The sequence below is a fragment of the Canis lupus genome, chromosome 28, assembly GCF_011100685.1.
Source record: "Canis lupus familiaris isolate Mischka breed German Shepherd chromosome 28, alternate assembly UU_Cfam_GSD_1.0, whole genome shotgun sequence".
NCBI lineage: Eukaryota > Metazoa > Chordata > Mammalia > Carnivora > Canidae > Canis > Canis lupus.
The window spans coordinates 25,893,472-25,914,620 of record NC_049249.1 but is presented as its reverse complement, the minus strand read 5'-3'; the positions used below and the strand labels follow the sequence as shown (position 1 = coordinate 25,914,620).

At 40.5% G+C, this 21,149-nt stretch overlaps 1 protein-coding gene across 3 annotated transcripts in view; it reads right to left on the bottom strand.

Moving 5' to 3' along the window:
* Positions 1-19,349, bottom strand: part of FAM160B1 (family with sequence similarity 160 member B1) — a 36,381-nt gene extending 17,032 nt beyond the window's left edge. For 2 of the 3 annotated variants that reach the window (XM_038578885.1, XM_038578886.1), the window contains exons 1-6: positions 19,172-19,349; positions 12,585-12,663; positions 8,086-8,255; positions 6,123-6,227; positions 5,540-5,662; positions 119-412 (exon numbers count right to left, since the gene is read on the bottom strand). In XM_038578885.1, coding sequence (XP_038434813.1) covers positions 119-412; positions 5,540-5,662; positions 6,123-6,227; positions 8,086-8,255; positions 12,585-12,663; positions 19,172-19,216 — 816 coding nt within the window. In that variant the 5' untranslated portion in view covers positions 19,217-19,349. The remainder of the gene's footprint in view (positions 1-118; positions 413-5,539; positions 5,663-6,122; positions 6,228-8,085; positions 8,256-12,584; positions 12,664-19,171) is intronic. The other variant, XM_038578884.1, reaches the window with a different exon arrangement.
* Positions 19,350-21,149: the final 1,800 nt, after the last annotated feature.

Sequence of the window (21,149 nt, the reverse complement as noted above, 5' to 3'; positions counted from 1 at the left end):
AAATTCAACTGAAAAAGATCTAATGTTTTACACAAAAATAAGAATAGACTTTTTTTTTTCTTATTTCAAATATACGTAACTGTGATCAGGTTAGGGGGTAAGAGTAAGGAAGACTCACAGGACTTCTAGTGAGATTTAACAAGGAATTCACTAAGTTGTAATCCTGGTTTGGACGAACAACTGTGGCCTCTGGCAGTGAGGTGACAGCAAGATTATCTAAGCTGGTGGACAGGTCATCTATCTGCTGAGGAGGCTCGTCTTCTAACTCTGTGTGCTCCAGCCCCATGGCACCAGACAGTTCCTCTGGCTGACAGGACTGTCCTGTGTCTGTTGACAAGCAATCTTGACCTTTCAATGAGTCTTCTGAAATTACATCTGGTGTGCCTTTGGAAGCCAATGATTTCAATTTATTCTGAAAAAGAATACATGTTCTGCAAGATTCACACTAGAAGACTTATAAAACAGAAATCATATTTTTATCTGTTTTTCTATAATTCACATTCAATGTAGCAATAGATGAAAGTGTTACAACAAATGAAAATACTCAGACTTCAACAAGCTGTGCTTTAGATATTTTAAAATTGCTCAGGAATTTATAACACTCTTTCTGCTAAGTACAAAATGGTTTACCATGACCATAAGCGATGAACAACACTAGTGATAACTACGTGACTACTGCTAAAAACAACTGATGTTAGTGAAGAAAAAAAAGAATCAGGAATTCAATTGGAATTAATTGTTTTCTCATCACGAGGCTCTATAGAAAATATATAGCCTCGATGTTGATTCTTCTAAGATGAATTTCCTTAGATGATTTTTCTGTTTTCCCCTTGTACCTCTGCTTTACTAAAAAAAAAAAAACCTCATTACTCTCAGGACCTTTTTCTTAAGTGTTCTTGATGAGAAAAGAAAGATTTACTTGAAATGTTGGCCCCACTTCCCCAACACATACATAAACATGAGGAGAAAGGGTGCCTGGGTAGCTCAGTTGGTTAAGCGTCTACCTTTGGCTCAGGTCATGATAGTGGGGTCCTGGGATCGAGCCCCATGTCGGGCTCCCTGCTCAGCAGGGAGTCACCTTCTCCCTCTCCCTCCTCCTACTCGTATGTACTCTCCCTCTCTCAAATAAATAAAATCTTAAAAAAAAAAAAAAAAAAGGAATCTTAACCAAAGCAAATCATTAGTTTTAGGGAAAAAGTGTTTTGCTTTCCATTTGAACCTAAGAGCAAAAATCAAATCATGCACAGAGGTTAGAAGTCATCATGAACCAGCTTCTCCTAAGGGGCCATCTCACCGTGTTTCACCCATCACAGAGGTGAATTCAATGCTGACTGAATTCAAAGTTCTATTTCCAAAGTTATAGTATACTTATTATAAATCATTTTATTACAGTTAGACCAATCTTCTTGAGAAACTGAGCCCACAGCACGTTAAAACAACTTTGTAGAACTCCATGAATCCTCCATACAACTCTCCAATTTCCTACAAAATCAGTTGCATATCACAGTCCTTATGAATACAAAACACTTGATTCCATCTAAAATACTAGTAAGATTGTTGGAAATGGTATCTCAGATAAGAAGAGCAAAGGGAAGAATAATCTTAGAATAGCACTCGTTAGATGAGTATTTCTCAAAGTGTGACTCAAGACTGTTGGTGTCATGGTCTTCTGTAGAGCTTGAGAAAAAGCAGATTCCTGGGTCCCACCCAGACCTGCTGAATGAGAATATCTGGAGGTGAAGCCAAGGAATCTGCATTTTAATTTATTACTTATATTACTGAAGTATTCTTGACAACGTTATATTGATTTCAGGTATACAACACCGTTGTGGAATCTGCATTTTTAAAAATGCTCTCTAGGTGATGAGGAAGTGCTATCTTCTCTCACACTTTGATTCTTTTTTTTTTTTTTTTTTTTTTTTAGATTTTATTTATTTATTCATGATAGACATAGAGAGAGAGAGAGGCAGAGACACAGGTAGGTAGAACGAGAAGCAGGCTCCATGCCGGGAGCCCGATGCGGGACTCGATCCTGGGACTCCAGGATTGCGTCCTGGGCCAAAGGCAGGTGCTAAACCGCTGAGACACCCAGGGATCCCCCACACTTTGATTCTTAACTGAAACTGTTCCCTTTCTACTCCTATTAGGGATTTAATGATAGCCCCCGCACATTTATACACATAACCTCCAAATCTCTTGAACCCAGACTTCTTTCCTAAATCACAGATTTGCAAGACCAAATACCTGCCAATTATCTCTACTAGGATACCAGGAGGACTCAAAACATCCAGAACCATAATTACCCTATGCCCCTCAAAATAAGCTCCCTTGAAGCTCCCTTCTTTCTGTTTGCAACAGCCTTACTAGTTCAAAAATTCAAGCACTCATCATCTTTTCTCTTGCTTCCTGCACAAGCCCATACAGAATCTACCTCTGACGTCTCTTGAACATATTCACTTCATTCCATCCCAGTGCTTCCAACTTATAGTCCTTGTTGGGGTTACTACCTCAGCCTCCAAGCTGGTTTCTTCTGCTCTTCTTTTTACTCTCAAAGGAATCCACGGGACAAGATGCCGCCACCAGTTTAACTGAAGGCATACACACCATCATGTAATAACAACCCTTCTCAAAAATCTTCAATGACTCCCCAGTGACTTCAAGTATGTTCAAATTCCTCATGCTGTCATTCAAAGCCTTTGACCCTTCCTAGTCAATCTCTCCAGGCCCTTTTCTTATCACATATCCTAATTACACTGTTTCATGAACACACCACAAACTTCTATATCTTCATTCCCTTACTTATGTTCACCCATTGTTATCTGAACACCTGTCAGGGTTCATATCAAAGATAACCTCTTCCATGACGTCTTTCCCAACAACCTAGAGCAGATGTAATCCCTTCATCCTAGGAAGACTTAAGGCACATTCACATTTACTTTGTACCCTTCTTATGATACTCACCTTACTCTACCTCAGGTTATATAGCCTTGTCACCAGACTATAAATTCCTTTAGGGCAAAAACTGTTCCTAACTCATTTCCTTGGGCACTTAAACCATAGCAGATGCACATAGTAGCTGATATACATGAAAAGAGAGATTAGATTTCAGGGGATACATGCCTGAGGACTACGAAGTACTTTTGTTACTCTCTATAGTTATCAGTAAAATAGCTGCATTTCTCTAAAGATTCATTCATTAAGTATTAATTAGGCAGTTATTATACATTATACTGGACACTAGAGAAGCTGTGGGAACCCAAAGATGAATGAGACAAGTCCTTGTCCTCAAGGAGCTTACTGAGCAGCAGGAAAAATAAAACACATTTCAATAACTCTAATGCCAGGGAGACTGAAATAAACACATCAAAAGCTTATGAATAGTCTTGAGAAAACAGAGATGCCTATCACCTCAGGCTGTAGAGAAGTACATGCTTTAAAACGGGTGTATTATAGCAGACATGCCACTGATTCTGAAGAGTGTTCTCTGTAAGCAAGGTCTGAACATAAATGCTTCTCCGAAGACAGGTAAACAAAGTACATCTCACCATCAGCACACATAGGCTCACACATGTTCTCTGCTTCTGATCTATGGCTGTGTACTTAGGAACAGGTTTTAGAGATTCTGAGAAAAAGTCCTTAAAGCATAAGCTTGGGCAAAAATCCACTCACTGAAAATAACTAAGATCAGCTAAAAAAAGCTTTAGTAAGTGACCTTTGAGAAGAAAAATCCCAGACTTAGCTAGATTGAGATATTTGATATACTTATATCAAAAACCAAGAGGATTAATACCACCCTAATTAATAAACCCTTAAAATCTGAAATCATAAGTTTATTCCAGCTAATTTGAAGTATACCTTCAAAATATGAGGTACATCATGAAAAACTGGCATTCAAAATTCGTATCACTACCTAGAAACTTACGAGCATGCCACTGTGCAGCTTGGCTGCCTACTCATCTTCAGTAAGCATGCAGAAGAGGATCTTGGGTGACTTATTTAATAAAGTGAATCAGAAAACAAACCCATCTACTACAACGGCTAAAATTTTTAAAAACAAAGCAAAACAAAACCCTGACAACACTCACTCTGACAAGGATGTGGAACAATGGGAATTCTCATATGCTGTTGGTAGGATGCAAAATGATAAACCCATTGGGGTAAAACAGTATGGCAGGTTCTTATGAAAAAAACTATACACTTGCCACAGGATTCAGCAACTCTGCCCTTAGGCATTTACCCAAGTGAAGTGGAAATCTAAGACCACACAAAAAAACTGGGTGTGAATGTGAGGCAATTCATAATTGCCTCAAACTGGAAACAACCACAACTCCCTCAACGGATGGACGAATAAACAACTGTGACATGTTCATGCAATGGGACACTACTCAACAGTATCAAGGACCAAACTCGTTAAATCTCAAAGGCTGGTGACATTTTGTGACTTTCTGTAAAAGAGGAAACCTGTGACAGGAGCATATCAGTGATTACTGGGGACGGGCAGGGAGCGAGAAGGGGACTGCAGGAGGGGGGCGGAACTGCTGTGTCACTTGATGGTGGTGGTAGCTACACAACTGTGGGTTTGTTAAACTCAGAGAACCATACTCCAGAAAGAGCAAACTGCAGTGTACATCACTTACACCTAACCTAGGGGAAAAAAGAAAGACGACAAAAAGATGTAAAAAAGAACTAAAAAAACAAAATTCATTTTTCTACTATATTTCTAAATGACTTCACTGAGGAAAAAAAGTGAATGATAGAAGAAAGTACACAAAGTATTTTCGATTTAAAACTAGGAGTAAAACTCAAAATATCGATTGGTGTAACACGTAAAGTATGATCCAGTGACTATGGCTAAGAAAAGACAGTACAGGATACTAGAGCGATCGCAACTGCTATGGAGAGGTAACTCGTGATTTTGCACATCCAGCCAAATCCGCACACACCACCCCCACCTATCCTAGGCCAGATTATCCACGCTCCACACTAGAGCAAACCTGGCTGAAAACATGATAGCTCATAAGCTCCTGTGACTTTGCCCTCCTTAATATTTATTTATTTTTTTTTAATTTTTATTTATTTGTGATAGTCACAGAGAGAGAGAGAGAATGAGGCAGAGACACAGGCAGAGGGAGAAGCAGGCTCCATGCACCGGGAGCCCGACGTGGGATTCGATCCTGGATCTCCAGGATCGCGCCCTGGGCCAAAGGCAGGCGCCAAACCGCTGCGCCACCCAGGAATCCTGACTTTGCCCTCCTTGATTTTCCCTTTCACATTGCACCCCTGCTAAACCTCGACTCTGTATTTGTCCAGGCTGTGTACTGCCCTGTGTATCCAGCTCAACTACTTTCTCTGAAAACTGTCCTCCTCAGAAGACTTCAAGTTAAAACAGGGATTGCCAATGAAAAATAATTCTAGGAAGTAAAACAAGCCCTATGACACCCATAAAATGTAATTCCTTCTAATATTTTTTATAGAATTCAATTCTTAAAATAATTTTAATACAAGCACGCTTTGAAGGTTGACAAGAAGAGTATCATACCTCCAGAAAAAAATTAACCAAGTAGGGATTTTGTTTCAGCTTTGCACACACGATACAGAGAAACTGGATTTCTTCGTTTTCTGTTGGTGTTGCAAGGACTTCACCACAGAGTCGAATTAATTTCTGTTAAAAAATTTTAAAAATGTTTTTCAAGCTTCTGTTACTTTTTACACATATTGTAGTAGCCATCTGCTTGCCTTATGAATACTCTTTTCAAATAATGCAAATATACCATACCTTGCATTTTTCAGACAGAGCACTATTTACAATCATCCATAACAAGAGAGACTTACTAGTAACAAGTTTTTCAATACATTACCCTAAAAAAGTAATAAGTACACAATAAACTCCTTGAGATATCATAGAGATAAATTAAAGGAAAAACTAATGTTTCAAGTTTTAAGAGAAAGATATATAGAGTAAAAATACAAAGTCATGCATACAAAAAACTCAAGTATTTGCTAATTTACATGTTATTTTTAGAATAATTTCCTTTATTTTAACTCTTAGAAAGATCACATTAAATTATTTATACTAAAAGAAATCAAACTAAATAATTTTTTTGTAAGGGGAACAAAAATACCTGCACTGGCCTGTGGACATTAATGTGTGGAAGCAGCGGCTGTTGGATTCTTCCCAGGAGTTTAGTGTAGAACACCAAAACCTGCTGTTTCATTCCTGGAGGACACTGGGCACATAAAAAAGGAAAAGCAAACAAGAAGAGAACAGATGATACAAACACACTTACTCAAAAGCTTAAAGAACAGGAACGTGAATGAATTTGCTGAACCTCAAATGTCAAGGCCATCAGCCAATTAATCAGTCTTTCAGAATAAAATTCACAATCAAATATTAATGACTGGTATTCTAGAAATAAAATTATATCTGGGATTATAATACCGCTTATGGAGCCACAGGCTGATGTAATGACAGACAGCATGGTAATAACACACTGCCGAAATCAGAGTTTGGTTCCAGCAACATCAAGCTGTTTGTATTCTAAATGCTAGGATAACATGAAACTATTATGGTTAACTCCATGGGCTAAAACAGAGGCAGAGTCTTGTTACCTCCACTAACAACAGGTAATCGATAACTTTCCATTACAGAGATGGAGGAGTAAACAAAACCTTCTAGCATGTACATGTAAGTAAAGGGAATCCTCTGGTATAAAATGCTGAGATTTATTCTAACAATGCTGTTTTGCATTAGTTGCAAAATTATTTACATTATGATTACTATAAACAATGAATATTTAATAAAGAAGTTTTTGTAACATGCCAGCTGCTTTAAATCTTTACTGAAAACTAGGTAAACCTGATGATTACTTATACAGTGGGTTAACAGAGCGCAAACTAACAAGGCTATCTGTTCTATGACTAAGCTGCTTATACTGCCCTGCAATTAAAATACAGTCACAAAATGAGCATTTCCACAGCATCATCATAGCCATGCTATCTGGAAATGGTATAAACGATAATCTCATGTACAGTAATATTTTTTTAGATAGCAGATCCTCTACATTATTCAGATAAAACAATAATATTAAACAATCACCAGTATCAAAATTAATTTGCTAGTGGTACAATTATTAACTTTCACTCAAAGAGCAATTAATCAATTCAACTTAGTGTTGTACTGTCCCTCTCTTCACAGGGCAGGGGAGTGGATGTCCTGCCTCAAAAATATAAATTGCATCAATTTAACTTAAAATGAATTGGAAGAAAAAAAAAATGAATTGGAAGTATTAAAGACTTAGTTAAGAGGAAACTGTCCATAATACCACTATTCATAACTCTATCTGGTGTTTAAACATGTTGATTTTTTTTCCAGTTTGATTTTCATGTAAATTATAGGAATTCACAGAACAGAAGCTCAGATTTTGAGACTTGGAGGAGGCCCTTGGTGATCACCTATTTGATCCAAAGAGAAAGCAGATTAAGCAAAGGGACTTTTTAGATCATAGTATATTAGTGACAAAGCCAGGCACCCCAAAGTTCTTCCCCTTCCCTTGCACTCCCACAGGCTTTGAAACTCGCCCTTATAAGTAATCTGAAAGTTTCCTGTGGCATATTATTCATATCATAAATATCAGTTTTGCAAAGAGTTCCCAAGATTCACGAGGCCTCAAAACTTAACATGGCTGCACTCAGTAGAGATAATGTCAGAATAACCAGTGACATTCTCTTTTAGGATTATGAAAAATAATTCCTATTTTCCTAACCCAATTTTCACTGGGTTCCTTCTCACATCCTTTGATTGTAAGTACATGTACCTGAGTGTATTTTCATAAATGTTTATACGGTGATTCGAAGCAGCCTAAGTACCAATTGTTGTTTAGAGCCTTTGGGGGCTTTGCTAGCTCTCTGGAAAAATCACATCCATGCAGGCTGCACATTTTCTGTTTTACACAATCCTCACTTGAATCCCACCATGCTTAATACATACCTCTAAGATTAAATTTAGTACATGGCAGCTTGTTTATCTCTAAGACATTAATGCATGTATTACATGCCCAAGAACATAATGGGGGATTAGGAACTTACGTCAGCTTTTCCTAAGGTATATAATGTTTCCAAGATCTTGTGATGAAGTAAATATTCCATACATGGCCCTGTCACTCCGAATTCTCGCTCACGTTCTTCTTGCAGCAAAATACCCAACATCTGGTCCAGATGAGAGGGAATATTTGTATCTGTCACTGGGGCTTTATCATCTAAATAAAAAAAAAAAAATACATCAAACATTCAAACCTTTTAAAACTGCCTATTTTGTACCTAAAGTACTCTTGATATTTCCCTGTTCCAATTCAAACTGAGAAAAACCTCAACTACACACTCAAGTGAAGTTTATGTTCATGGAATAATTATCTTTGCCAGGATTTAGGTGGTTCTTTTGCTATGTCCTTACTCAAAAATGGAATCAATATTCTGAAATATATTCTATTAACTTTGTCCATGCATAACCAAAATAAGAGCCACTTATATGGAAATAGCAACATGATCAAGAAAAATACACGTAACATCAAAGTTTTGTATGTACTTACAATTAAAATTTTTTTTTCAAATAGCCAGTTCAGAAGATCTGAACTTTTAGATCTGAATTTTAAGTCTCTTTATATAGAAACAGGTTCACCTTAAACATTAAGCTGAATTAGATAAGATATATAGAGAGGGCAGGTTCTGTTTCTGAATGCTCCTGAATCACAATGTAACACTGGAAGTCAGACCTCTTAGAGCTCCTAATTCATCTCCATCTGTGAAAACATGAGGAGCCCAAAGAAAAACTTCTGACATCTCTCATTAACAGGCAGCTATTCCCAAAGCCAAAACTTCTTCTCAGGAGAATTCTTATTATGTACTATCGATTTTTTTAAAGATACAAATTCATAGATACTTTTTCAAGTTCATAGTTGAACTTGAAAAATCACATGGTTTAATCAACTTATCCATATTGTATGAGGGCTGAATTGCTCTTAACAATATGTGAAGTTTTACAGAATGTTTAAATACAAAATATACTTGGAAATGCCAAGTTCTTACTCATGTCTCTGTTGTCTTTTACTTAGTACTTCCATAGTAGGTGCAACACAATCCTAGTTTGATTATGTTGCTTTGCCTGTGTGCATGTGTATGTATGTGTGCACACACCCACGAGCACACACACACACACAGTGTGAATCATAACTCTAAGCCTATAGGGAAAACAATGGAAAGACAATGGTCACCCTTGTTTCCAAGGACGATACATGTACCAAATCTGATAGAGTATGTGGCAGGTACTAAGAACATGGAGCTGGGAGTTAGACAATTTGCATTCAAATTTTGGTTCTGTCACTTGTAGCTGGATGACCTTGGTGAACTACTTAAGCCTCAGTCACCAACTCCTGTAAAATGGGGCTAATCTATACCAGTAAGTGTTATAGTACGACTACAATGAAACTATGGGTGTGAAGCTTGGTGCCTTGACACATACTAAGAAGAAGTGTTAACTTGGGATGTTTCATTTCATATTCTTCTAAAATGAATAGCCAGCCACTAATAGAAGATAATCTGCAAGTTTGCTTTAAATTTATTTTGTTTAATGTTTTCTCCCATTTAATTACAGACTTCATATAAACATCCCAGGAAAGAATCCATGTTCAAGCATGGTTTGATTACAGTTATTAGAGGAGAAAAATGACCAGAAAGGCTTTGTAAATTGAGAGACAAATGAATTTTAAATGTGATTTGACAGGATTAAAATCCTAGCTTCCCCTTCACTCCTGAGCTGTATGTAAGTCTCTGTGCCTCTCATATGCCATACCTTAAATCCCTTTGTCCTCTTCTCGATCTTGCACTCCTACTCATCCTTCAAAACCCAGGCTATGGACTCTGCCTTCTGTTTCTCCCTGCTTTGTTCTCTGTGTCTCTCTCACACACACATTTGTACCATCTTTTATTATAACATACTTGTTTCTCCTAAACTGCAAAAAAACTCATTTAAAGCAAGAACTTAAAGCCTTTTCTTTGAAATGTTTCCTTAAAGCTATGGAGGAGTGAAAAATTCACAAGGGCTAAGAAGAGTCATTTGAAAAGGCAGTTCCTCTCAAAAAACTTTCCTATAGATCTGCTGTTTAAATACCTATATTAAGGTAGATATTATATTTTACATGGAAAGGTATACATACATTTTGCGTCTAGTTTTTATGTATTATACAAACATAAAGGATTTTTTTCTTTTAAGGAATTATAACCTAGGACCCCATCAGCTTCCCCAATCAGACTGCCTGAATACTCTATTTCAGGAGGTGCCAGACCTTGGCCTGTTGGATAAATCTGGCTTTGCCACCTGTTTTAAGTTGTACTGGAACAAAGGAACACTATTCTTTTACATATTGTCAATGGCTACTTTGGCACTACAACAATACTGAGTAGCTGTAACACAGGCCAAAGAACCCACAAAGCCTAAAATATTAACTATCTGGCCCCTTACAGAAAGTTTGTCAATCTTTGACCTAATTTATTTCACAATCCCCCTTACTCTCCACCCTTCTTTTTCACTGGGAAAGATAGAAGCAACCAGAAAAGAACTCTTGAAGACTCTGTACCACATCCACCCTCTTTTTTCATGTATACTCATATACTCTACTTTCTACACCTTATTTTTACGGATGGAATGTCCACATGCCTATTAAGAGTAAGTCTTCACTTGTGCACTAGACCCCACCCCTTAGCCTATTTAAGGGTACTGCTCAGAAATTATCGCATCTAACTCTTGCCTACCTTTCTCTCTCTACTAGATCACCCCATCAAGGTACAAACTGCAATATCTTCCATCTTTAAAAAAAATAATAATAATAATACCCTCTCTTTGAGGGGCACTTGGCTGCCTTAGGCAGAAGAGCATAAGACACTGATCTCAGGGCTGTGAGTTGGAGACCCATGTTAGGTGTAGAGATTAATTAAATAAATCAATTAAACTGAAAACACTCTCTTGATATCACATCTCCCCCAGGCTAATGCTCCACTTCTCACTCCCCTTTCCATTAACATAAGAGAGCAGTCCATACATACTGTCTATACATGTTCTCTGCCCATTTTCTCTTAAACATACTCCAATCAGTCTTCCCTTTCTGCCTCGCCATTAAAACGGCTCTTATCAAGTCCACTAATGAGCTCCATGTGGCTAAGTCCAAAGATCCTTTCCTAGTCTTCATTAGCTTGACATCAGCATCATTTGACATAATTAATCCTTCTCTCCTATCCTAGCTTCTAGGACACCATTTTCTCTTGGCTGTCTTCTATCCCACTAGCAAAAGTGGTTTCCTTTGCTATTGTTCTCATCATCCCAACCTGGACCCTGGGCCCAAGTGTCCATTTCTGAACATCTTCTCTCTTCCATATATCTTTACTCCCTAGAACATCTCATCCAGTCTCATGGCTTTAAATCCTACTTACATGTGATGACTTCATTTCATATCTCTGGTTTAGAACTCCACCTTAAATTCCAGATTCCTATTTCCAACTGTCTACTCAACAAACCCAACTGGACGCATAGTTGGCATCTCAAATTTAACATGTCCAGAATACTCTTATAAACCTGTTCCTCCTGTAGTCTCCCTGTCCTGGTGAGTGGCCTTTCTATTTTCCAACTGCCTAAGCCCAAAACTTTGGAATTTCCTTGACTCTGTCTCTCATACCCAACATCCAATCTGTCACAAAAACTTTCTGCAAAATACACCTAAAATACAATCACTTCTTACCAGTTCCACCAGACCAGTGCAATAGCCCCTAATTGTCTGTAGCTTCACCTCTTCATCCCTCCAATCTTTTTTTCACAGAAGCTAAAGTGGTCCCTTTAAAAAAGATTATGTTACATGCTGTTCAAAACCCTCTAATGGCTTCCCACCTTAGAATAAGAGCTAAAGCCCTTATAATAGCTTACCAGGACCTTGTAACTGCACCTGGCTCCCATCTCATGTCAACTCCTCACACTTTTGTCCTTGTTCACGCTGCTCTAGCCAATCTTGCTTCCTTGCAGTTCCTAGAATACGCCAAGCATGCTGCATGCTCCAGCCACAGGGTTTTTGCACTAGGTCCTCTTCCTGAAACCCCGCCCCCAGGCTTGTTTCCTCTCTCTTTCAGATTTCAACTGAGAAGTCTAGTTGGGCAATGAGGTTTTCTCTAACCTACAATAACCAATTGCCTCCTTCTCCCCATGTCTACACTTCTATCCCTTAGCATGTTTCATTTCCCCCTTACCACTTGCCATCTGACACACTATGTATATTTGTCCATTTATTGTTCGCTCCTCCATTGTCAACATATAAGCTCTATTAGGACAGGGATTTTGTCTGTTTGATTTACTGTTCTATTGCCCAGTGCCTAGAACAATTCCTACAGATAGTAGGTGCTCAACAGATACATTTTTAAAATGAATCTAAAAGAGAAATTAAAAGTCAAATAACTTGTTTATAAATTTAAATATAACTCTGAAAATTAATTTGAAATATATTTTAGGATTTCATAAATTTTGTTTAATTAACATTAGCTTTGTTTCTTACCCGAAGTCTCTATGTAGTAATGGGTAATTGCCTTCCAGTGATAAACAAAATCTTCTTGTAAAGGAAGAGAAGGTGCAAGCTACACAAACACACACACACACAAAAAGACCACAACGATTAAGAAAATGGCATTATACATTTCCCATAAAGTATAACTCTGTATTTGTCTATTAATAATATAAAAGCAGCATAAGCCTAAGGGATGAGCTTTAATTTCATTCTACACGTCAGGTATCAAAGAGAAACCAAAGGAATTAAAATCAAGAAAGATTGAGAGGAAAAATGTTTATCAATATTAAACTACAAGGACTAGTTTTTTCCTCCCCAAACTAGTAACTACAAAAGGTTTCAAAAATAGTGTTAAATGAAAAAATGCAATATCCTATTTATATTATCAGTAAAATGAAATTATCAATAACCAGGGATCTTTGTACCTAGTACTTTGAAATCCAAAACAGTAAAAAGTTGCTATGTAATTAGTTACACGTCACCATTACGAAAATATAGACCAAAGTCAACCCTGTAATCTGATTAAAACTGTTTCCTACTTCCAGTGACATACAGATGTAAACCATTTCTTTTTTAAGCCTGGATTAGGCAGTGCATATTTTTAGCAAAATACCTATGTGAACAAGACACTACCAATTTAAATTCCACAAAGCCAAAAATGTTTTACATTTTAGCTTTCAAATTTACTTCAAAAATTTTAAGACCAAAATTATATGCCTTCAGCCATCTCATAGCAAACCTGCCAAGGATTTCAAATGTGTGTTAAATGAATAGAAAAAGACCTGGATACACCTTCCACAACACTGTCTTTTCTTTAAACAGAGTGAGAAAGAGAAAGAGAGAATGCTCTGCTGGTCCTACTATTGCTCATAAATTTTGGCCAGAAAGTTCTCAGTTGACTCAACTTACTTAAAAACAAACAGGTTTCTATTCTGATAACCTATAGCATGGCAAGGTCATCTTTCTTTTCCATATACTTCACCTAAATTGATGACTTGAGGGATCATGTTACTTCTGTACTTTTTCCTATTCCATTTTGATTTCTTGGTGTCCTCAGGGAGAGACCTCTAAGTTTGAAATCCTATCAAAACAATCTCAAAACTATTGGGCAAATTATAAACATTGGTCATAGACCCCTAAGCGTTTCAACCCAGAAGATGAAATGTCCTTAGGAAAGAAGTGAAACATTTCACAGCAACTGACAGCATTTTAACGCTAGTTCCTATGCTTGCCTGTGGGCGCCACTCTGAATCGCAGAGTTGAGCGATTGTAAGTACCCACCTCATTTCCAAAGACAGTGCTGTGAATTTTTTTAAAAAGCTTTAGATTTTTAACAAAAGAGTTAAAACCTTTGGGATTACTATCCTTCAAAAAGAAAAATTAACTATCTGGCAGAGAAATTATTTGGGAGACATGGAGAAAAAAAATAGAAAATTAGGAAGTGTTACCTTGGGAAAATAACCTTCCTCAAACTTTTAGAGTGAAAAAATGTTTCAATCAGCAACTTGATTTTAAGATCTCCTTCAAAATATATATAATATATATATCAAAATCCTCTTGTTTTTTTTTTTTGAACCTGGTTTTTTATTTACCATCTTTATATAGTAAAATGTATTAACGATTGGGATAAACCAAAATGAAATTTGGTGTTTCAAAAAAAAAGTACCTCGTTTCTTAAGTGTAAATGTTGTGATTTGTTAAATTTTTCTGAGGGCCATCTCCTTGGTATAGAAGGAATTAGAGCATCCTTGCTCCAGATTATTTTACCTCTGGGACTTAACTCCATTTCCAAGTTAGGTCACTAGATCAGAGGTCTTACAGGACTTGTGTTCGGACCTTTGGTGTTGTAGTCCAAATCAAAGCAGGATGGTGCTGCTTACCTGTAAATACCTCTCTCCCAGGAGTTTGATTTAAATAAAAAACCTATTTAAGTAGACAGTGAGACAAACTGCTAACAACTTAGTTTAGTAATAACCTTGTTCAAACATGAGTAAGTTTCCTTATTTATGTAAAACTTCCTACTAAAATGGTCTTTCATTACTAATTCTAACATGCAAATAACTTGCTTTATCATTGCATAAAATAAACATTTATTTAAAAATAAAAAAAGGAAGAGGTGTGTGAATCAGCATGAGGGGATTCTCACTTGAGTTTACCTTTTACGAAACAGATTGAATTTTTGAAAATTCACGCAATCACACTCTCAGCCAAAACTGGACATGAGTGCCTACCTGGGGCATGGCTTTCTCTGGGAAGCCTTGCCAGACTTCCTGCCGAGCATTCCAGTTCTTCCCACAAACCGTTGCACCCTCTCCCAGCCTGCTCACTCTCTCCTAGCCCTTATCCCACATTTGTCATGGCTGGTCTCCTCCACTGGATTGTGTCATCTTTCTCATCACCGAATTCTCTGCTGGTTTCCAACTCAGTGATGACACAAGTAAGCATTCAGTAATTTTTACCGAGTGAATAATCCATCCACACGGCAGTTGCTGTCATTTACTGAGTAGTTATGTGCCAGACACAGTGCTGCGAAGTTTTCACTTCCTATATAGTCTTAAATGATCTCACAATAAACTCCAATTTCCCCTAAACTCCTATTTTTTTTTAACTTTTTTTTTTTATTTTATTTATTTATGATAGTCACAGAGAGAGAGAGAGAGAGAGAGAGAGGCAGAGACACAGGCAGAGGGAGAAGCAGGCTCCATGCACTGGGAGCCTGATGTGGGATTCGATCCCGGGTCTCCAGGATCACGCCCTGGGCCAAAGGCAGGCACCAAACCGCTGCGCCACCCAGGGATCCCCCCCCTAAACTCCTATTAAGATCCAAAGCCAGTTAACTGCTTCACCCAAGGGGAAACACTGCTTGTAACTAGCAACCCAGACTGTCTCTCCCAAAGGCCTACCACACAGAAGGACCTACAGCGGTAACTCAGAGAGCCAGCATCTGTCAGAGAAGCCCGATGTGCTCACTCTCACCTGTAACATGGACATTTCACACCCTCAGCTTCAAAATGCTTCTTCCTTCCTGTTTCCCTCAGGTGCCTCCTATCTCCCTGGCCTCTTCCAAATCCAGCACAGGCCTCCCTTCTTTCTCCAAGCCCACTAATCCTAACTGCTTGTCCCCACAAAACTCACTGGCTGAACAATCAACCAAAAATTAATATCAATGGTTCACATTTATGAAGCACTTACTATGTACCAGGCACTGCACTAGGCACTTCACATATGTTACCTCATTTTAATTTTCACAATAATCCTATGAGATAGGTATATTTCCATTTTACAATGAGGATGTTGAAATGTACAAAGACTAACCTTGTCCTGTGTAGAAGGGAGGGACAGAGGCAGGACTGACTCTGTTCTGGATGGTTCTAGAGGCTAGGCTGTACTCTTGTGCACCGTTTAATCTTTAACTTGTGTATTTGTTTTGTCTCCCAAATTAGGCTGTAAGCCTTGTGTTTCCTCTGCACTGTGCCATGCTTTCATGGTAGGCTCACAAACATTTGCTGAATGACTGAAGGACTAAAAGTTAGAGATCCCATCAAAAAAGAATACACTTTGGGCACCTGGGTGGTTCAGTGGTTGAGCATCTGCCTTTGGCTCAGGTTGTGATCCCGGGGTCCTGGGATCGAGTCCCGCATCAGGTTCCCTGCAGGGAGCCTGCTTCTCCCTCTACCTTTGTCTCTGACTCTCTCATGAATAAATAAATAAAATCTTAAAAAAAAAAATACACCTAAGAAAACACTATATATATATATATATGTTTGATTTGAGGTTTTAATTCCCAGGGCAGAATAGCTTTTAAAACACTGCCAGTCCCAACAATCAACAACTCTTAACTATAATTCAAAAAGAAGATTCAAATTCTGAAGGATGACTTCCATTGAATTAAAGTAGATAAAACTTTCTTCCCCTATCCTCTTGGAATAAATCTGCCCTCAAAGGGTGAAACTGGCTGAAATTTAAAAAGAACCAGGCAATATTACCTGGGACAGACTAGGCCCTCAATATTTAATCGTACTAAAGTGTTTTACTTGTATTTTGGAGAAACTGTGCTAACATGATCTAGTCCAACCTAGGCACTAACTACAAGATTTCACTCATGACATGTGGCAACAGGCTAACAAAATGGATTCATTCACTGCAAAACTTACTGGCCAATCATTTTTTTCACTGAGGGAAGACTCATTTCTGAAAAGGGAAGCAAGAGTTACATTACAGTTTTTGCTTTTGATCAAGGTATGAATTTCTCTCCTAAACTCAAAATGTAATCTATCAGCTTACTAACATGCTTTCAAATACTGATCTTGAAAATCTTATATACTTTTTCCTAGTACTAGTTAACAGAAAGTGAGGAGAAAGCGTTAATTAAATAAGGAAAACTCTACATGTGAATCACATTTAAATGAATGTGTTTATCTGGCCAACCCTAAAAAAAAAACATTTGAAGATTTGAAGGCTGAACTAATTGAACAAAGAAACCTATAAAGTAATAATATCAAAATGGTTAAAAACAGCGACACTGGAAAAAGATGATGTCAACACCAGCACATAGGATAATGTCCCACCTCTGAAAAATCCAGATAATAATGTTAATTGCATTACTATATCAGAAATGCTATTCGGGCACACAAATTAAAAGGACTACAGAGAAAAACTAATGAACTGCTGAATGGTAAAAGTAGTTTATAGAAGAAAATGCCAGGCAAATAAACAGAACTGAAAAACTAGAAACCAATCTTAGGCTAGGCAAAAACATTCTTCAAATACCGCAAGGATGGCTTATTTATCATTATGTATGAGTTCATTTCCAAGAGAGAAAGGAAAAAGTATGCCAAATTTTTTCAGATTTAACCTCCTTATCAAAGTAAACTGGGAGGTATCACAGCTGGAAACATGAACTCTAATCAAGTAAAAACATTAGTTTTCCAAATGCAACATATCAGTTACTAGGACCAGGTGAACAAAACCCACTCTTTAACTTTTTCTCATCTCAGCAAAGTAGAGAACCTGGATATGCCAGAGTCAATTCCCACGGACAGTTTGGTAGACGCTAGCATACACAGTTATAAAAAGATAACGAGGACAGAAAACACAAGTCTCAGGATAAAAAGGACTCTTTAGTGGGAGAGTGTGAAAGCTGTCCTTCTTTTTCTCAGTACTTCTTTCTGTAAATATCAACCTGATAGGTAAAGGATGTAAATAACCTAATATATTTTTTCCTAGTTATCTCAATATCAACCTGTACTCAATGTTAAAATGAAATGATTCTCAGTATTTTAAGCTAAAGAATAATATAAAATGTAAATGCCACTGTTTTTATAAGTTTTGGTTCAATTCTTTTAACATAAAGATGCCGTAGATTGTGTATAAGAAGGGAAAACTGTTGCCCTGAAGTCTAAAACTGTCATCTCCTTCACGTGTGATCCTGCTCTTCATTCATGAAAACCCTCTTTGATTTGATACACTTTTTCCTCAAGAACTTGGGCTGCGCTTAACGTGATCCCTAAGCATTTCCCACATATCACTTAAAACAATTGTACTGAGGTTTTTGTTTTCACACTTAATTTTAAAAATACCTTTTATTTTATCTGACCATGAAAATGGTTCTGTGGCAGCTGGGGGCGGGGGGGGGGGTGTTGTTGTTGTTGTTTTTAAGTTGGGTGGATTTTAAGGTGCTATTCATATTCGCACAAGCTAAATATAGAGAATGACTTTTTTTTTTTTTTTAAATTAGGAAAGTACTGGTTTCTTCCACAGGATGCATTTTCCAAGTTGGGCAACTCTCCCTGGGTAAAGAGAAACCACCAAAGGGCAGCAAAGTAGACCTCTATCTTACGAAGACAACAACGAGGGAATATTTTTTTTTTTTTTTTTTTTTAGTTTAGTGTGCTGGGGGGTCTGAACGGCCTTCTACGCTGGTGTGTGAGGTCCCTCGAAGGAGAGCGTCCGGGAAGAGAGGGCAGGAAAGGAGACGGAGGGCCTGCGGGGGCGCGGCCCAGGGCTGGGGGGGCGCGGCCCAGGGCTGAGGGGTCATGACCCAGGGCTGGGGGGTCGCGGCCGAGGGCCTGGAGGGTCGCGGCCCAGGGCTGGGGGGGTCCTGACCCAGGGCTGGGGGGGCGCGGCCCAGGGCTGGGGGGTCCTGACCCAGGGCTGGGGAGCCTCCCCGCAGCCGCGAGACCCCCGAGCTCGGGCTCCGGCTCCGCAGTCCCGCCGCCCAGGCCTGCACAGAGGCCCCGCGCCGCCCGCCCTGGGGTCGCCGCCCCCCCCCCCCGCCCGGTCCTGCAAAGTCCCCCCGGCCCCGAGGCCCGGGCCGCGCTGCCGCCGCTTTGTCCTGCCCACGCCGGCCGCCTTTCCCCGGGGCAGGCCCACGGCCCCGCGGCCCCACCCGGGAGCCGGGCGACCCCGAGCCGCCCCCCCCCCCCCGCCCGGGAGCGCGGTCGTGCCCGGGGCTGCCGCGAGCCAGGCCCGCCCCGGAGCCTCGCCGTCCGCGGGAGGCCGGCCGCCCAGGCCCGGGCGCGGGAGCGTAGGCCGCCGCCATCCCCGGCCTGCCGTGGGCCCGCCGCCCGCCGCCTTACCGCCTCCACGGCGTGCTGCAGGATGGAGGTGAACTTGGAGAACATCCTGTCCCGGGACTGCAGCAGCCTCTCCCGGGACGACCTGGAGAGCTCCTCGATCCGCCGCCGCCGCCCCTGCTGCGGCTGCCCGGGCCGCTCCAGAGTGAAGGCCGGTGCGCGCGGGGCACGAGCGGAGGCCGAGGCGGGGCCCGGGCGCGGCGGCTGTCGGGGCGGGCGGGCGGCGGGCGGCTCCGGCGGGCGCTGGGGCGCGGCGGGCGGCGGGCGGCGGGCGGCGGGGACGCGGCGATCGGCGCCGGCTCGGGGCCCCCGCGGCGCTGCTGCTGCGGCTGCTGCGGCGGCGGCGGCGGCTCGGGCTCGGGCTCGGACTCGGACACGGTGGCAGCCCGGCTCGGGTTCTTCCGCCCGCTCTGCCCGCCGCGGCCTGCAGGGGGCGCCGCCGCGGCCCGGGGAGGCCCCGACCGAGCCTGCCCAGCGGCGGGGCGGCCGGACGCGGCGGGGGCGGGACAGGCGCGGGGGGCGCGGACCCGGACCCGACGGGCGCCCCCGCACCGGCGTCCTCAGCTCGGGAAAATTCAGCCGGCCCCCAGTGCCGTGTCTGCAGGGGGACTGCCAGGCCGATTTTGTAGGGGAGCCTCGCCGTGGCTGTGTAGGGCATAGCTCCGAGGTTTCCCCTCCAAGGGCAGGTTTGGGAGACTGGTAAGGAGCAGCTCCGTGCTCCCAAGGCAAACATGGTCCGTGCATTTAGATACGACGAATTAGAACAAGGCAGCCAATGTTGCTGAAATGGCTTTGCTAACTGCAAAATAATAATAATAATAATAATAATAATAATAATAGTTATTAATAGTAATTAAGTATTAAAACAGAAGTCCCGAATGGACAAATGGTAAGATGGCTCAGTTCATAGTTTGTAACATGTTTGATAGGTGCAGGGCATCCAGTGCTGTATTTTCTTTCTTGCTTTTTTTTTTTTAAGATTTTTATTTATGTATTCATGAGACTCAGAGAGAGAGAGAGAGAGAGAGAGGCAGGCTCCATGCACCGGGAGCCCGACGTGGGACTCGATCCTGGGACTCCAGGATCACGCCCTGGGCCAAAGGCTGACGCTTAACCGCTGAGCCCCCCCCCCGGGCTGCCCAGTGTTGTATTTTCTATTCTGTTTATCGAATGGAAAATAACTGAGGGAAACAACCTGAAGGGGTTCTGCTAAATGCATAGGACAGGTAAGTGGGGCTACAATGTAAGTGCTCGGGTGGAGACTTCTTAAAAATACTGTGCAACAGTATTATTAGCCAGGCTTTGAAGAAGCACAATGCCCGGTGGTGAATTTTAGGTTGGGTTGATACAAGTTACGAAAATGTTCATGTCCTGGAGAACTTTGTGTTTGTTTTTGTTTTTTGTTTTTTTGTTTTTTTTGTTTTTTGGTTTGTTTGTTTTTTTTTTGCCGGTATTGGTATTTTATCAAAAGGACCGTTAAGTTCTTGATAAGGCGAGGGTGGAGTAAGTTTTGCATAACTGGTGATGGCGGTGTGTATTTGTCATTGAATTTGTTGAATAGGAAAAAAAAAAAAAAAGGCAGAAAGGAACAGCAGTGTGCAGTGGTGTTAAGAGCCAGTCTCTGGAGGTGCATAGCCTGAATTTAAACTCCTGCTTTGCCACTCACCGTGGCAGGCTTTTTAATCTCTTTATGCTTTAGTTTCTTCATCTGCAAAATTGGGGAGAGTAGCACCTACCCGGTGAGGTTGTGTGGAAATTTAACAACGTATGTAAAATACTTTAACCACGTCCAGTCCATGGTAAGCATTATGCTGGCATTTGTTATTACTTCTATTATTAGTAGTAATAATGGTGTTTAAAAATAATAGGACCAGATATTAAGGTTTAAGTGGAGACTTTAACTATAGATCTCCCCTGACTTTCGATGGGGTTATGTCCTCATAACTCCATAAGTTGAAAATATCTTAAGTCGAGGTGCATT